We start from the raw sequence: 14,931 nt of genomic DNA, 5'->3' as shown, positions 1-14,931 counted from the left end.
AATTCTTTTTTCCAGTACAAACATACTGGTGGCTCTTAGCACAGAATATCCTATATAGTAGAACTCTGACTATACATACCAAATAGAAATTTGGCACTGTAGCATTACCTAAACAATTGGTCCTGTAAAAAAAGAGGGTAAAAGAAAACAGATGACACCAAAACCTGTGAATGCTTTTATACTGTTAAAATACTCACTTTCAAACCAAGAGAAAATGACTGCTTCTTTTGCTTTATAATTTCCGGCAGTAAATCTTCCCCATTTCAATCCACTATGCCTTCACTGTGCTGAAAAAAGAAAAGCAATTTTAACTAGCAATTTAAAGACATGAAAATGATAGAGAAGCAGGATTGACTGAAAGCAGAAAAGATTAACAGAAAAAAATACAAGTACTCATGCAGAAGTCGATACCTTCTTCCCCAGCGTCTGGTCAGTTAACCATTGTGCATCTGTGTTACACATCACAGCCCTTTGACCACTGCAGTTTAAAACCTTCTCAAAGATGGCAGGATTTGTCACTTTCCTGCTGACAGGATTCTCAGACCAAGAGACTGCAGCAGCAAGCTCATCCAAAATACTGTATTTTCCTTAGTTAGCGTCATTCTTTTCCCCCCTAGCTTCCCTTTTTCTGCATTGATCAATTCCCTGCTTGCTTGAAAATGACCATCAGTAAATGGCAGCTCAGGCTGGCACAAGGACATGTACAGCACTTCATGATCTCAACAGAAATTTCATCTTTATTTGACTAAATACTTGACTACATATTTTTACGTTGGGTGAAAACCTCCTTATTTTCTGCCTATTTTGACTCTTCTCTCACCTACTGCCTGAAGAACAAGAATTTCTTAAATTAAAAGTACCATGGTCTGTGGGGGACTTGCTTTATACAGTGGGCGACTATGAGGGAAGCTACTTGAGCTGGCCGAGCCAGAGGTGTCAAGCAGAGCAGAAACAAAGCCACAGCCTTCGCTGCGCACCAATGCACCTCCCATGTAAAACTCAGTGCTGGTGGCTTGCCACCGGAGAGCTGTTTTCCAGGAAATATTTTTCCAACTTGTAACAAACCAAGGATTCCATTTTTAGACGTGTGCACATGCAAAAGCTTCCTTAGTGAAACATATGGGCCTAATTACAATGCAGGGCTGTTTTAACCAGTTTATGTACAGCCTTGGCAGCACAAATTTCACTAAGATGCAGGATGGCAAAGCATAGATCTAACACGAATAGTTTTCTTTGAAAGCATCAAAACCTGGAGTTCAAAACCATCTTCCTAAGTCTTTTTAAACTGCTACACAGTTCCACAGTGGGCCATGTCCGTCAAATGGGAATGGCAAAGATCCATGTCCCATGTTTACCAAGCTTTGGACTTAAGGGTTGCAAGAGCATTTTACTGTTCTAAATTATTTGTAGAAACCAGAGCTTCTTCATGAAAACAATATTACGGGAGGCAGCATACAATATCCTTGCAGCAGGTATTTCAGGCTCCCTAACGCAATGGCAGATGATCTCTGGATCCTCTTGATGGGGAAGTTTAAGTAAGCTACACTCACTGTATAACTACTGCTCGCTTTGCTGGGGTTTTCCCATATTTCAGCAAGACCAAACAAGTTTCTTTCTTGGAGCATCTAAGTGCTCAGAGCGACACACTAATGTTAACTCACCCTCAACAGGCACTTCCTCCACTAATCTGCCATAGGAGTAGCAGCCTCAGACAGAGGGGGCAGGTACAGAGGAACTTCCTAAAACCTCTTCAGCAAGATTTGCCAGTGTCTAGTTGAATTTCAGTTTATAGTTCAACTGGTAAAGGCAGAATTTCAGATGTATCTCAAGGAGAAGCAGTATGATTTCTCATCTCATCAAGATTTCCAAACGGTGGTTTTACATCACCCAAGTATTGCATTTTTTGTTTATTCATTTCTGGAGAGAATTCCTTAAATATACACCAGAAATGAACATTGACTATACACTTCAGTTACCTCTCATTTACAAATAGGAGTGCCACATTCTGCATATGTCTTGTGACAATGCAGGTTAACAGGAGGGACTGGTCCTGTTCACTAACACCTATGTGCTTCATAAGAGAACAAAACATTCGTTAATACGTTGCCTTTTCTCGTTATTGAGAGAGAAAAGCTTGCTTCCATTTAAGCTTCTTTTGTGGAACAAATGCAAGGAAAAAATATCATTAACAGCAAAGCAATCTAATTTAAACACAGTTTTGCCATGCTTCATGCAACTATTTAGTATTTAATCAGGACTACTGTGATTAAGAATGAAAGGTCAATGTGAATGATTCACTGTGAACAAATTGAAGACTAAAACACACAGTTGCAAAAGGGAATGCCTGCCTGCAAACCCTCTGTATGAATGGAATTGTGCTACTTAGGTTATTTCAAGTGTTTGGAGGCTGTCTTGTTTCAGTAGCTAGTAAGGGGAACTCACTCCTGCTGTCTGGACCTAACTTCAGAAAGCTACAGAAGGAGTTTGTCACTAAAATCACATGCAATAAAATCACATGCAATAAAATCATCATGCAAGCAGTAAAAAACCACAATCAGTAAAAAATCCCAGTAAGTAAGGTGTGTGTGTGGGGGAGAGTATTTCTGTCAATAGAGACTATACCGTTTCATGAGATTCTTTGTCCCGCTGGAACGTCTGGAACGTAGAGGTTAAAGCTAGCTGATGGAAACAAATCTGCAAGCTGGACACAATAATAATGAAGTACACTAGCACACTACTAACAAGGGGAGGACTGGTGAAAAGAACAATGCTTCAGCAGCCGAAGCCGGTCAGGCGGCTATGCTCTGCTCCTCTGCTTCTCTTTGCATCAGGAGCTCTGAAGTGTTTTGGAATTTTGCACTTCTGCAGCCATCTGCATCCTTTAGGAGCAGTTTAAAAACACAGAAGTACAAGAAGGACGAACAGCAGAGCTGGAAGCGTTTACACCGGTATAAGTAAAAATACTCCGGTATTCAGGAGTATTTTTACTTGTTCAGGAGCTTAGAATACGGAGTTTTGAAACGCGTAGACTGGAGATTTGCTGCCACCCGGTGGCAGCGCATACCCGCTCGCACTCGAGCATCCCGGGGGAAAAAGCAGCATTCGGATCCTACCTGACAGCAGGCAGGCACGGTCCATGGAGGCGATCCCGGGCTGCGCCATGTGAGAAGCTCGGGGGCCACTGCTGCCGGCGACAGCACGCACGGCCTGAAAAACGGCCCGCTGAAAGGAAGCGTAAGGGCGAGGACGGAGATCTTGCTTATATTCAGCGATTTCCCTTACCTTCCTGTCTCCCGAAGCGAAATGCCAGTGCTGCGTGCCAGAATGTCCATTCAATTGCTGCTCAAACCCAAATAAATACCGAAGTGTGCTGAGCACTTCTGCTTTTGCTTATTATGTTGAATCAGCACATCTCAGTACAGGAAAGATATGGACCTGCTGGAGAGGTTCCAGAGGAGGGCCACAGAAATCAGGAGCTGAAGCATCTCTCCTATGGAGATAGCCTGAGAAAGTTCGGGTTGTTCAACCTAGAGAAAAGTCTGGGGACACCTTACTGTGACCTTTCAGTGATTAAAAGGGGCCTATAAAATGGGAAAAGGCTTTTTAGCAGGGGCTGTTGCAATAGGATGAGGGGTGATGGTTTTAAACTAAAAGAGGTGAGATTCAGGCTGGGTGTGAGGAAAATAGTTGTTAACAGTGAAGGTGGTAAAACACTGCCACAGGTTGCCCAGGGAGGTAGTGGATGTACCATCTGTAGAAACATTCAAGGCCAGACTAGATGTGCTTCTGGGCAACCTGATCTATTTGAAGATGTCCCTGCTCATTGCATGGCAGGAGGACTAGATGACCTTTGAAGTTCCCTTCCAACCCAAACTATTCTATGATTCTACGATCTCATACACATTAAAAATGGCAATAAAGACCAAAGTTGTCTGAACTGCTCACTATCTGACAGATCATTTCATAGAAAAAATACTGTACTGGTCATCACAAAATTAATTTTTCAAGTACTCTTTTGAGGGTTCTTTTGGGATGAACACAGAGGTGTATACTCTGCTCCATCTGGCAACGATGGAACTCTTCTGTCAGAAAAGACTGCAAGACTGTAGCATCATAAACATTTTATCTAATAAATGGCCAGGCAGCCAGTGTTAGCACTAAAGTGGCATACCTGGAGAATTTTTCTGCTAGTGAAGGTGTTGACTTAGCTAAATGGGGAGAAAATAATTACCAGATTTTAACTGTAAAAAAAAACCAACCCAAAACCAAACAAACCAATAAACACAAAATAAAACAAAGAAAAAAAAACAAACCCCAGAACTTCCAAAAGTATGCTTCCTTAACATTAAATTTCAGTCTCATTACTTGCATCTAATTTTTTATTTTGGAGCTCAAATTCATTTTGTCCCATCAGGGTGACTTGCATATTGAACTGTTTAATGTTTTTCTAAACATTTGCTCTTCAGCCATTCCAAGTGAGCTATAAAAAGCAATGGATCAGGAATGCTGACTTGCTTGTGCAAGTGTTTCGTTTTTCACAAAGCTCCATAAGAACTCCCGACAGAAAGGTAACCGTTGTTCTTCCAGGCCCCTGGCTGCATGAAGGGTTTGGTTCTCTCTCCCCAGCATCATGAATGTGCAACGCTGTATTACAATCTTTACCATCCCTCCAAAATGTATTACTTCTCCCCTAGTGTTCAAAACCTTTACTTAACAGAAAAAGGAAATTTCTCAGCTTTAGAGGTGGAAAGACTGCACCTAGGAGAAAATCCCAGATGTGTCATAAACCTAACACACTATGGCATATTAGTGCCATTATAGAGCACCGCAGTGGACTGGCCACGAATGCCCTTTGACTCTCACTCTCAAATTGCCCAGCCAATTAAAAGCCTTTTGTGTCAACAGTTACTTGGACCAAAATCATCCTCCTACTTTAAAACATACCACAATGACTTACTGACAAGTAGAAACCTCCACAGTAAGCATTTTGCCTGTCAGAATTTCTACCAAGAAGAGTGTGTCACAAAATTCAATAGAAGTTTGACCATCAGCAGCCCACCCTTCTGGTACGTATAAATACCCTTCTGTGCACAGTTGGAGTTTTTGCCATGTTTCTATGCTATTCCAGAGCTGTTAGTATTTTGAAATACTTGATATTCCTGAGGAATATGAAGTCAGGTTTGTAACCCCAGCAAACAAACCTACTCTCTCCCTCTACTGCTTGTTACTGTAAATAAAATCATTCAAGATAGGAATACTTCATGGTTACCAGCAGGCAATATTTATTATTACAACTGAGAACTCTACATACAGTATTGCACAAAATTATAACAGACCAATCATTAAACCATGTTCCTCTGCAACTGTAAATAGCACTTTAACAGAAGCTGAAACATTGTGCGTTAGGTGTCTTAGTAAAGTGACAATTCAGAGGATTATTTCACTGGAGTACGAAAGTGCAAACTTTCAGTCAAGGCATATACACGAAATGTGGAAAGTTTGCTATACATGCCACAGGTCTTAAAAAATCCCCAAGCCAATCCCCGGTACTCCAAAACACACCAAAACAAGTTAAATGACTAAGTAGTAGCACTCATAGCAAGCCCTACCAGCACTACCACATTCCAAGTCTTATCCCCTAGCAAGAGGCAGAGGAACACGATCTGAAGAAATGCCATTTGCTTGGAGTTTTAGACATATTAATGCAGCTGTACCACATTAACTGCATTTTTTTTTTGTTTGGCAAGACAAAGACTTGTGGCACTAAAAATGCACGTAGACAGTGTATTACCAGTAATTCCTGAATTGCTATATAAAGTAACCGTGTACAGCAGTAGACTGTTGAAGGAAATAGCATTTTTACATCAAAAGGTGACACAGCATACAACCAAAATTCAAGTATTTAATATTGAACTGTAATCGTGGTAATTCTGACCTTCTGTTCCTGTGCACTATATAAAAATTAAAAAATAATTCTTGATCTCTTTTATTCTTCCTTCTACACCTTTTCGCAGGTGTAGAATCCTGAGTCTTCAGCATGTTACTATCCCAATGTGATTGCAAGGTATGTGGGTACAAAGGTGCAGATCAGCGTTACCTCTAGATTCTCAACATGCAGCCTTAATGCTCTCACTCCACTCCCACCTCAACCACCACCCTCTCCTTGACTGCAAGATCCCAAGTTGTCCCAAGTCCTTGTTGTCCCCTACTTTTGATTTGCACCCTTTTCACCGGCTGTTCCCATCAGCTGCCCAGGAAGACATTATCTTCTCTTCAGCGCAAGTGAGCAGTCTAGCTGCACAATATCATCTTCAGACAACTGGGGAAACATGGAAATAAAAGGATGGAAGAGTACTTCTATGGAATCAGCTTTTGGGAAGGCCTGGAGAGACATACTTCTGCCTTAGCACCAGTGCATAAGTGCTGAAGACTCTGTAAGCTTGAAGAACACTGGTGTAAAAAACATAAATTCTGATTAGGAAAAAGTCTGAATTCCAAAGAAAAAATGGCCTCCTACAAACATAGTATTTTAATTACTGTTTAGATTCGTTTAACAATTACAAAATACTAGGTTTTTTTAAATTATAAATGCCTTTTCCCCTGTCAGCAAGTTAACTTTAAGAGAGCTAAACAGAAGCTATGATAAGCTTTAGAGAAAAAAACTTGCACCTACACAGTTGCAAAAAAGTTCAAACTGTAACAAAATTAGTAGCAGACGTAACTACAAAAAAAGTAATGGGAAGTGTAAGAGTCCTCTCAAAAAAAAAAAAATATCTGCAGGCAGTTTTAATAACTTTTCAATTTAAGTCAAGAAAGACAAATGACAAAAACATGAGAAACCATGCCCATATGTATCTGCTTTAGTACTCCATTGCCTAAATGTATTTCATGTTCTGCAAAATTACTTTCTAAGTACAGCAGAGACTGTGTCTTCAACAAGGAAAGAAACAGAATTAAAACTGGGTTAGTACATTTTGAAGTATTTCTACAAGCAGTGCTATGGTAACCTACCGCTATACTAATACATGAACATTTTCTTGGACCTCCCCAGATTTATAGGAAAATAAACCACCAGAAAACTCACATGTAAAAAGATTAAAGCATCAAAAAACTACAAAACCAAAGCAAGCATACACATAATCATAGTGAACTCTGAAGCTGAGGTCTGTGTATATAAATTTTTACGAACAAGCTTATATAAATGATTGGGGTTTTTATTTTGGTGGTGGTTTTTTTTCCTCCCTGCATCAAAGCAGAACACATAGGTAATATATTCTTTCAAATAGCTTTTGGACGGGGAAATCCGAGTAGAGTGGACAAAGAAAATAATGAAGGAAAAGGACAGATTTTATTTCCTTGGCATGTGAAAGTACAGAGGTGTTACTACAACACTTACTGTTCTTACCTTTTGAAACCAAACTCATCACAAAGTATAACTACATCAGTGGTGGAGTCTAACAAACAATTCACTTTTTCAAAAGGGTTTATTTTACTTAATGGTATCCACACTTCATGCAGCCTACAAACCTGAAGAAAATGCATTTGCTTCTGAAAGCCATAGAAGTGTTTTGGGGTGTTCAAAGTCAAAGAAGTAGTCCTGAGATTTCAGATGTTAAAGCTTTCTCCACAGCCACATGTTCCTTTGATGTTTGGATTATTGAAGACAAATTCACTGGATAGTTTGTCTTCTACATAGTCCATTTCAGTTCCTAGAAGTGTCAGCTGTGCCTTCTTCTCAATAAACACTCTAACCCCTGGAGACATCAAAGAAAAATACTTACATATAGCAAAATCATCACTCACTTTGGAACTCTCTTTAAACCAGTGATTAACAAATGGAAGCTAATATGAACGCTATGAGTATAAGCTAGTTTCCCTGGCCTAACATGGGACACTTTCATCACTGTTTTTACTGTACCATACAAGTCCAGCAACAGTTTAGAACTATTATTTATGTGCATTTATGTGTCAGTTACATACGTATTTTTTCAGGGGAGATTTAAAAACATGACACCTAGGGAAAGAAGCTGTGGAACTTGGGAATGGATCTCAGCCTCAATACTTAATTCCCATACATTACAGCCAGGAACTCATTTACTACCATTCTTAAAGTCTGTGCATCTAACAAGAAGCCCAAAGACCTTGAAAACCTAAATGTTTCACTCTCAAAATTATTATTTTCTGCTCTGCCAGAAAATATTAGCTCTACATTAACTATTAGCAATACTGAATCTTATGATGAGGCAAATGTAGAACATTCAAATATACCACAATCTTTAAGATTAAAAACTAGCAGTTCACCTTGGTGATTAGAAAGAGCTTTCTTTCCTAAAGTATACAAAGTCTGTATCTCTCTGGAACAAATTACTGAACTTTAAAGCTGCAAATATGACACAAAGGTGCAAGCGGACTGCTTTAGTTATCCACAGACTATGAAATAATAACCACGTAGAATTGTACCAGTACACAGCAACAAGACCCCATTAAGGTACAGGAGAGACTGCTGGAAAGCCATTTCATCATAGTAATATGTTTTGTCTCAGTGTCTGCTAACACAACTCAAGTCTGGGCAACCAAGTTGAATCTACACTTTTTTTGGGTCAGTTTGGACAGTAACTGACAGTGAAGGCTAAACCTAATCAAAGAGTTTATGGACCTGATTCCTGAAGCTGTCACTTACTACCTAAAAGCAGGCAATCTTGTGCTGGGATTCGAAGCCATCACTGAGCAGAAACCTGTATAAAAGAGCTTTTACTGGAAGTCTGTCTAGAAGCAAGTGAAGCAAAACAGAAATGATACAAGCACACATGAACCGCTGGTTTTGGAACTTAAGGTATCTGACCTGACTGAGGGAAACTGCTTTCCAGTTTCCTTAAGATCCAAACCAGGAAATGCTTTCTGGAAAATGTGTTTTCAGGCCTGTAAAGCTAGAGCAGCTCTGAATCAAGCAGGACAGGTTCACTCAAGAAGCCAGCTGAATCTGAAATCAAGAGGCACCTGCAGAATCAGGTGGCAGTCCCTAGCTCACATTCTCATGCTCATCGTCTGCTTCAATTTAACCACTTGCTGAAGTTCTAACTAACTCTCTGTTTAAGAGAATAAAATCTACATGTTGGTTGCAGGTTTTCTAAAGAAAGCTGGAAGGCAGGCTCTGACCAGCAGCATAGCTTTTGCAAGAAAACAACAGTGATAGCCTCTTATTCTTAAATCTCTTACTTTGCCACCAAACTAAAAATAACATTTCTGAACATAATGTAGTTCAGTAACGCCTAAAAGAACCAAAAAACACCTCCACAAAAGGAATTCTATGAACCTTTAGAAAACTAACAGAAACCAAAACAAATACTATTATCAACCTGTATTTGACAAAAAGACCACTGACATAAACTTTAATGAAAACTGAAAAAATGTACAGCACTGTGCTGGTTTTGACTGGGGCAAAGTTAATTTTCTCCAGAACAGCTAGTATGGGACTAAGTTTTGGATTTATGCTGGAAAAAGTCTGACAATTCAGGGACGTTTTAGTTACTGCTGAGCAAATGCTTACACAGCATCAAGGCCTTTTCTGCTTTTCACCCCACCCCACAGGTGAGCAGGCTCGGGGGTACACAAGGAGCTGGGAGGGGACACAGCCAGAACAGCTGATCCCAACCGAACCAAGGGATATCCCATACCATATGACATCACGCTCAGCAATAAAAGCTGTGGTAAGCAGAATGAAGATCGGACATTTGGAGTGACTTGTTTCCCAAGTCACCATCATGTGAGATGGAGCCCTGCTGTCCTGGAGATGCTTGAAAACATGCCTGCTGATGGGAAGTGGTGAATTAATCCCTCATTTTGCTTCACTTGCATGCGTGGCTTTTGCTTTACCTGTTAAACTGTCTTTATATCAAACCATGAGTTTTCTCACTTTTCTCATTCTGAAAAAGTTCGATGGGAGAGTGAGTGAGCAGCCGTAAGGGGCTTCACTGCTGGCTGGGGTTAAACCACAAACGGAACTTTAGCAACAGACCTATCATGTGGTGCTTACTGTAATTATGAGGCAGAAAACATAAATATCAGGGTAGGAAAACAATTTTTAAAGTATTTCAATAAAAATTGTAGAACCTGTTGTTACAAACCAATGCAAATGTCAAAAGCACAAAGAAATTAAAACCAAATTGCGCATCAGTGAAGAAGAAGACTAGTTAGAAAAGTTGCTGGGAAAATCCCTTGCAAATAAAATCTTTACTTTGCCAAGCCTTGGTTTAGGTATGCTGATATTTCATTATAAATGCATTGTTTTGCATTATTCTCTAAATATCTGCTATTAGCCACCTCTGAAGACATGAACGATGGACTAAACTATCCAGGTGGAGTAGCCTCTGATGCAGATACTGCAAAGCTGCTTATTTTAACTAACTGGTTGCTTCAAACCAGAAACTAACGTGACAACAATTCCCACACAGAGGGACCCCTTACTGTAACTTGTTATTTCAATCAAGTTCTAGGCTGTACCTTGGCAAACCTTCAATAAGCTATTCTTCACCACCACCACAGATGTTTGTTCAGAAACTCACCATCTTGAACCACCTCTTCATCAGAATCTCCTTTTGATTTCGTATATTCTAACGTGTAGGAAAGCCCATTGCATCCTCTTGTACGAACACCTACTTTCACACCCACCTAAAAACACCACAATCAAACAACAAAACCTTCATGAGTTTTTTTTTAAACTTACTCTTGAACACCAAAATAAAAAGTATGCAGAACAACAAAACAATGACATTTATTATGTTGTTGTTTACGTTACGTTTATTATGAAGTTGTGGAAGCCCCATCCCTGGCACTGTTCAAGGCCAGGCTGAATGGGGCCTGGAGCAACCTGATCTAGTGGATGGCGCCCTTGCCCATGGCAGGGGGTTGGAACTAGATGACCTTTAAGGTCCTTTCCAGCTCCAACCATTCTACGATCATCCTCCACTACCTCAAAAAAGAAGTGAATAACTTTCAGATTAAGAGGTAATATTTTTTTATTTCCTTTTACAAAGTTGACGGCCAAGGTGAAAGCAAACATCAGATGTTTGCTACTGTGGATCAAGTCCTAAACTATGTTAAAAGTTTTGCAGTAATAAACTGTCAGAACTCTTACATGTGCCTGGTCTAAAGACACATTTTAAAGACAGGTATTTCTGGACTTCAAATTAAAGTTTACTTAGATGCCAGTTCTGTACTGACAGCAATATGAGGCCAAGACAAGGGCAGTTACTGAATTTGCACAGAATTCTTGTAATAACACCATCACAAAACTTAACTTCAAACACAAGTTGTGAAAAACGTACTTAGATTTCTTCATTACCTCTATTGCGAGTCTCACTTAAACAGCAATGCCCCCTTAAATCAATTATGTTTATTTGCTTGCTGTTTTAATCAACCTTGTAAGCCAACCTAGTCAATGTTTGTAACATTCACAGTATCCAACAATTCTGACAAAAAGCACATTGTATGAAAAAATATTTCAAAGAAACAGAACTACTTATGCACAACAATCTTTCAGAAATATCTACACACCAATGCCTCGTAACTGAAGAGGAAAATTACACTGCCTATCTCCATAATCAATCTTGTGATAAAAATATATCAAAACATAGCACATGCCATCAAGTGGTATCTCAAACAGACATGTTTTATCTTTTCAGACTAAATACCTTTCTCTAAAAGAACTGCTACAAATAATGGGCTAGAAAATGGGGATGACTGACCACCTAAGCTGTAGGCTTAAGGCTTCCTAAGTTGGTTTGAAACATTAACAAAGAGTCCACTCAGTTGCAGATGTGCAGGAAGCAGAAGAAACAATGGAAACTTATAAGAGAAATACTCTCCTTGAAATAATACTTACTGTAAAGAAGAAAATCTAACGCTTGTTTTCATAATGGTTAGAAAGCAAGACTCTAAAGTTTTTCCCCAAAAGGAAAAGATGACAAGCTCAGTTACTTAAGAGAAATGCTGATTACTAAAACAAAAAGTTTCCTTTCTGGCAATTTTCCCAAGAATTAGCTTTTTCCAATGGGTATGAGTCTAACTTTATCACACTTCAACATGAGAATTCCTACAAGAACTTAATTAACAACATCTTACTATCAACAGCTGAAGATCTCTTTCCACACCAGAACTCATCACTATGCCATATTAAAAGGCTTCATTAAAATATATATCAAAAACATTGTAAGCTTAAATTTTTTCAACTTCTTCCATCTCAAAAGTATTTGTAAAGTGAAATGTCATTACCATCAGTTATTTTCTGCATTTCATTTTATAAAAAAATGAAGCTTGATATATCAAACAAGCTCACATATTCCCCTCAAAAACAAACAAACAAAGGCACTATCTCTAATAAACACAACAGTGCTTACTTCAAAATTCTAGGTTAGCTACAAATGTTTCATTAGTTGTGCTGATACATTAGCACCATCTACAGGTTTGCACCGTTTATACTTACATGTTCAGGTTTATCTTTCAGAAGCTGCTTTATCTTCTGAACAGCTGATGGGGTCTGAAAAACAAAAACATAGACCGTAATTTGAAAGGGTTTTTTTATCTGCAGTGAGTGCTTGCACATATTAAGTGTGCAACATACTTAGCTGCCCTACAAAAATTCCTATTCCAACCGTCAACTGTACTTAAGTTTTCTTAGTTTACATTTCTTTTCTATGTGCGAAGCCCACCTTCAGCATCAGCCACCTGTCAGTATTGACTTGCCTGAGTTCTGCTCAAAACTGGACTCTTATCTGAAGATACACACTTCTGCTGCACAACAGATGATTGCTGAATCTAACCCATACAGAAAACAGTACCTCTCACTCCCCTCCATATCCACACTGACAGCAAACAGGCAGCTCAAGAACTGCCATCCTTTTAGAGCGTTTGGTTGGGTTATTTTCCCCCACAAAATCACTACCACAATGCAGTTAAGTAGTTCTTAGCACATACACATCACAGACAAAAAGTCAATTAGGCACAGAAGTGCTTATGGCCTACTTCTCTTCCTACTAACCTAGAGGGGAACTGGGGGTTTACAGAGGGTAAATTCACTGTTCATGCAGAACGACATGTTGCATAAATGCAAGAACACATTAAACACACAGAAATTTCCATTACATGCTTTTAGGTTTCTAAGACACTGAGAAAAGGAAAGCCATTAGCAATGTTGAGCTCTTACCACGACCAGATAAAACAAACTACAAGCAGAATTATGGCAGAAAACCTTTTCTAAATACCACTATTAATCTTCATTTGTAGAATGAAGTAAACTCACTACATAACAGGAAATCACCTACTCTGACAAACGACTGAATTATATGCACTTTGCCCCTGTTCCTGCAGGGAACTCACTGTATTTTCCCCCGCAGTAATTCCTCTCAAAAGTACAGCTTCCAAAACACTACCTCTGGTAGCAAACGCATTTCCTCAACTGACAAAAGACAGAAAGCCTCGCGGGGAACAACTCGCCAGCGGCTCTAGGCAATGCTTAACGTTTATTTAATTTTACAGAAGAAATACAATTCTTCGAGTGACTGTGCAAAAAGGGCCCCGCACGAAGGGGCCGCACAGCTCCTCCCGCTGCCTGCCGTCCGCGGCGCTGCCCTCTGCAAGGCCGCCTGCCCAGGAGCAGGGGCGCGGAGCCTGCTGCCGGCGCCATCAGCCAGGAGCAGCGGCTCCCCCACACCAGCTCACGGAGTGGGGAGTGGCTGTCAGAGAACTCTCAGCCTCCCCGCAGTCCCCTCCTGCCGGGCCCAGCGCAGAGCGGACACAGCACGGGGTAACGGCGCTGGCCCACGACTGCGACGCTGCCCCGGCCGAATCCCGCGCTCGTCCCGCCCCGCTGTCACCGGCGGCCGAGGGCTGGCCACTCGCCACCAGCCGCAGGATGGGCGGCAGGCCGGGGGAGCAGGAGAGCGGCGGCGCGGCTCGGCCCGTCGCTGCCCGTGGCGCAGCTCCTGCAGCCGTGAGGCGGCACGGGCGCTAGGGCCGCGGGTAGCTCTCCCGCAGCGGAGCGGCGCGGCACTGACCAGGGTGAGCGCGGCGCGCGTGGCCTGGATCTTCCGCTTGCTGACGGCGCGCACCGTGGCCCTCACCACCGACGAGGCCATCACCCCCTCCGCCCCGGCTGCTGCCCTCTGCCATGGGCACCACCAACGTCACGCTGTGACGCCACGGCGCACGGCGTGCTTCCGGCGCCCGCCCCGATTGGGCAGTAAGCTGTGATCGGCAGCAACGGCGGTCCCGCCCCGCTCCGTCAGCGTCAGGCGGGGCTGAGGCTGCGCCGCAGCCTGCGGGGAGGGCGGGGCAGGGCCTGCTCGGCTGTTTGGCAGAGATAAGCGCGGCCTGGGCCGGCGCTGCGAGGTGTTTTCAGTTCGGTCTGTCCGCTGGCACCAGCGTTGACGGCTGGGAGGCAGCTGTGTGGGGAACGCGGAGTCCCCGTCCTCCGGAGGCACAGGCGGGGAACACTAGCGTTTAGCGGCAGTCACGCACGCAAGCACTGTAATAACAGCAGTGGTTTTGCACGGGCAAAACCCATACGCGGACAAGCCCGCCCGGTGTCAGTGACGGCGGGCCCGTCACGGGGGGCGCACCATGAGGGGCCGGGTGCGGGCTGCTCGGCCCGGCTGCTCCGCTCGACACCCTCCTGCTGCCGCGGGGCCGCGGCGCGGCGCCGTCCGGCTGCCCGGAACGGCTCCCGCACGCCGGGGGCGGCGTTGGGGGGGGAGGGAGGAGAAGAAGGGGATTTTGGGGCGGCTTGCGGGCACCCGCAGGGGAAGCCGGCAAGGTCAATCCCGTCACTTTGAACTGAATGACGGCTAGGTCAGAGGGAAAGCCAACAGCCGTTGTTCGTTACCTCCGCCTGACAACAATGCTTTAAACTTATATTTACGAAGTCCAAGCACAAAC

At 42.3% G+C, this 14,931-nt stretch overlaps 1 protein-coding gene across 1 annotated transcript; it reads right to left on the bottom strand.

The window, feature by feature from the left end:
• Positions 1–5,258: 5,258 nt before the first annotated feature.
• On the bottom strand, positions 5,259–14,212 carry ISCA1 (iron-sulfur cluster assembly 1). Its single transcript, XM_065663240.1, has 4 exons — positions 14,052–14,212; positions 12,482–12,535; positions 10,563–10,668; positions 5,259–7,754 (listed from the first exon to the last, which is right to left on the bottom strand). The coding sequence occupies exons 1-4, from the start codon at positions 14,130–14,132 to the stop codon at positions 7,606–7,608; spliced, it is 390 nt and encodes a 129-aa protein (XP_065519312.1). The 5' UTR covers positions 14,133–14,212; the 3' UTR covers positions 5,259–7,605.
• Positions 14,213–14,931: the final 719 nt, after the last annotated feature.

The sequence above is a fragment of the Lathamus discolor genome, chromosome Z (genome assembly GCF_037157495.1).
Source record: "Lathamus discolor isolate bLatDis1 chromosome Z, bLatDis1.hap1, whole genome shotgun sequence".
Classification (NCBI taxonomy): domain Eukaryota; kingdom Metazoa; phylum Chordata; class Aves; order Psittaciformes; family Psittacidae; genus Lathamus; species Lathamus discolor.
This window is presented reverse-complemented; position numbering and strand designations above follow the sequence as displayed.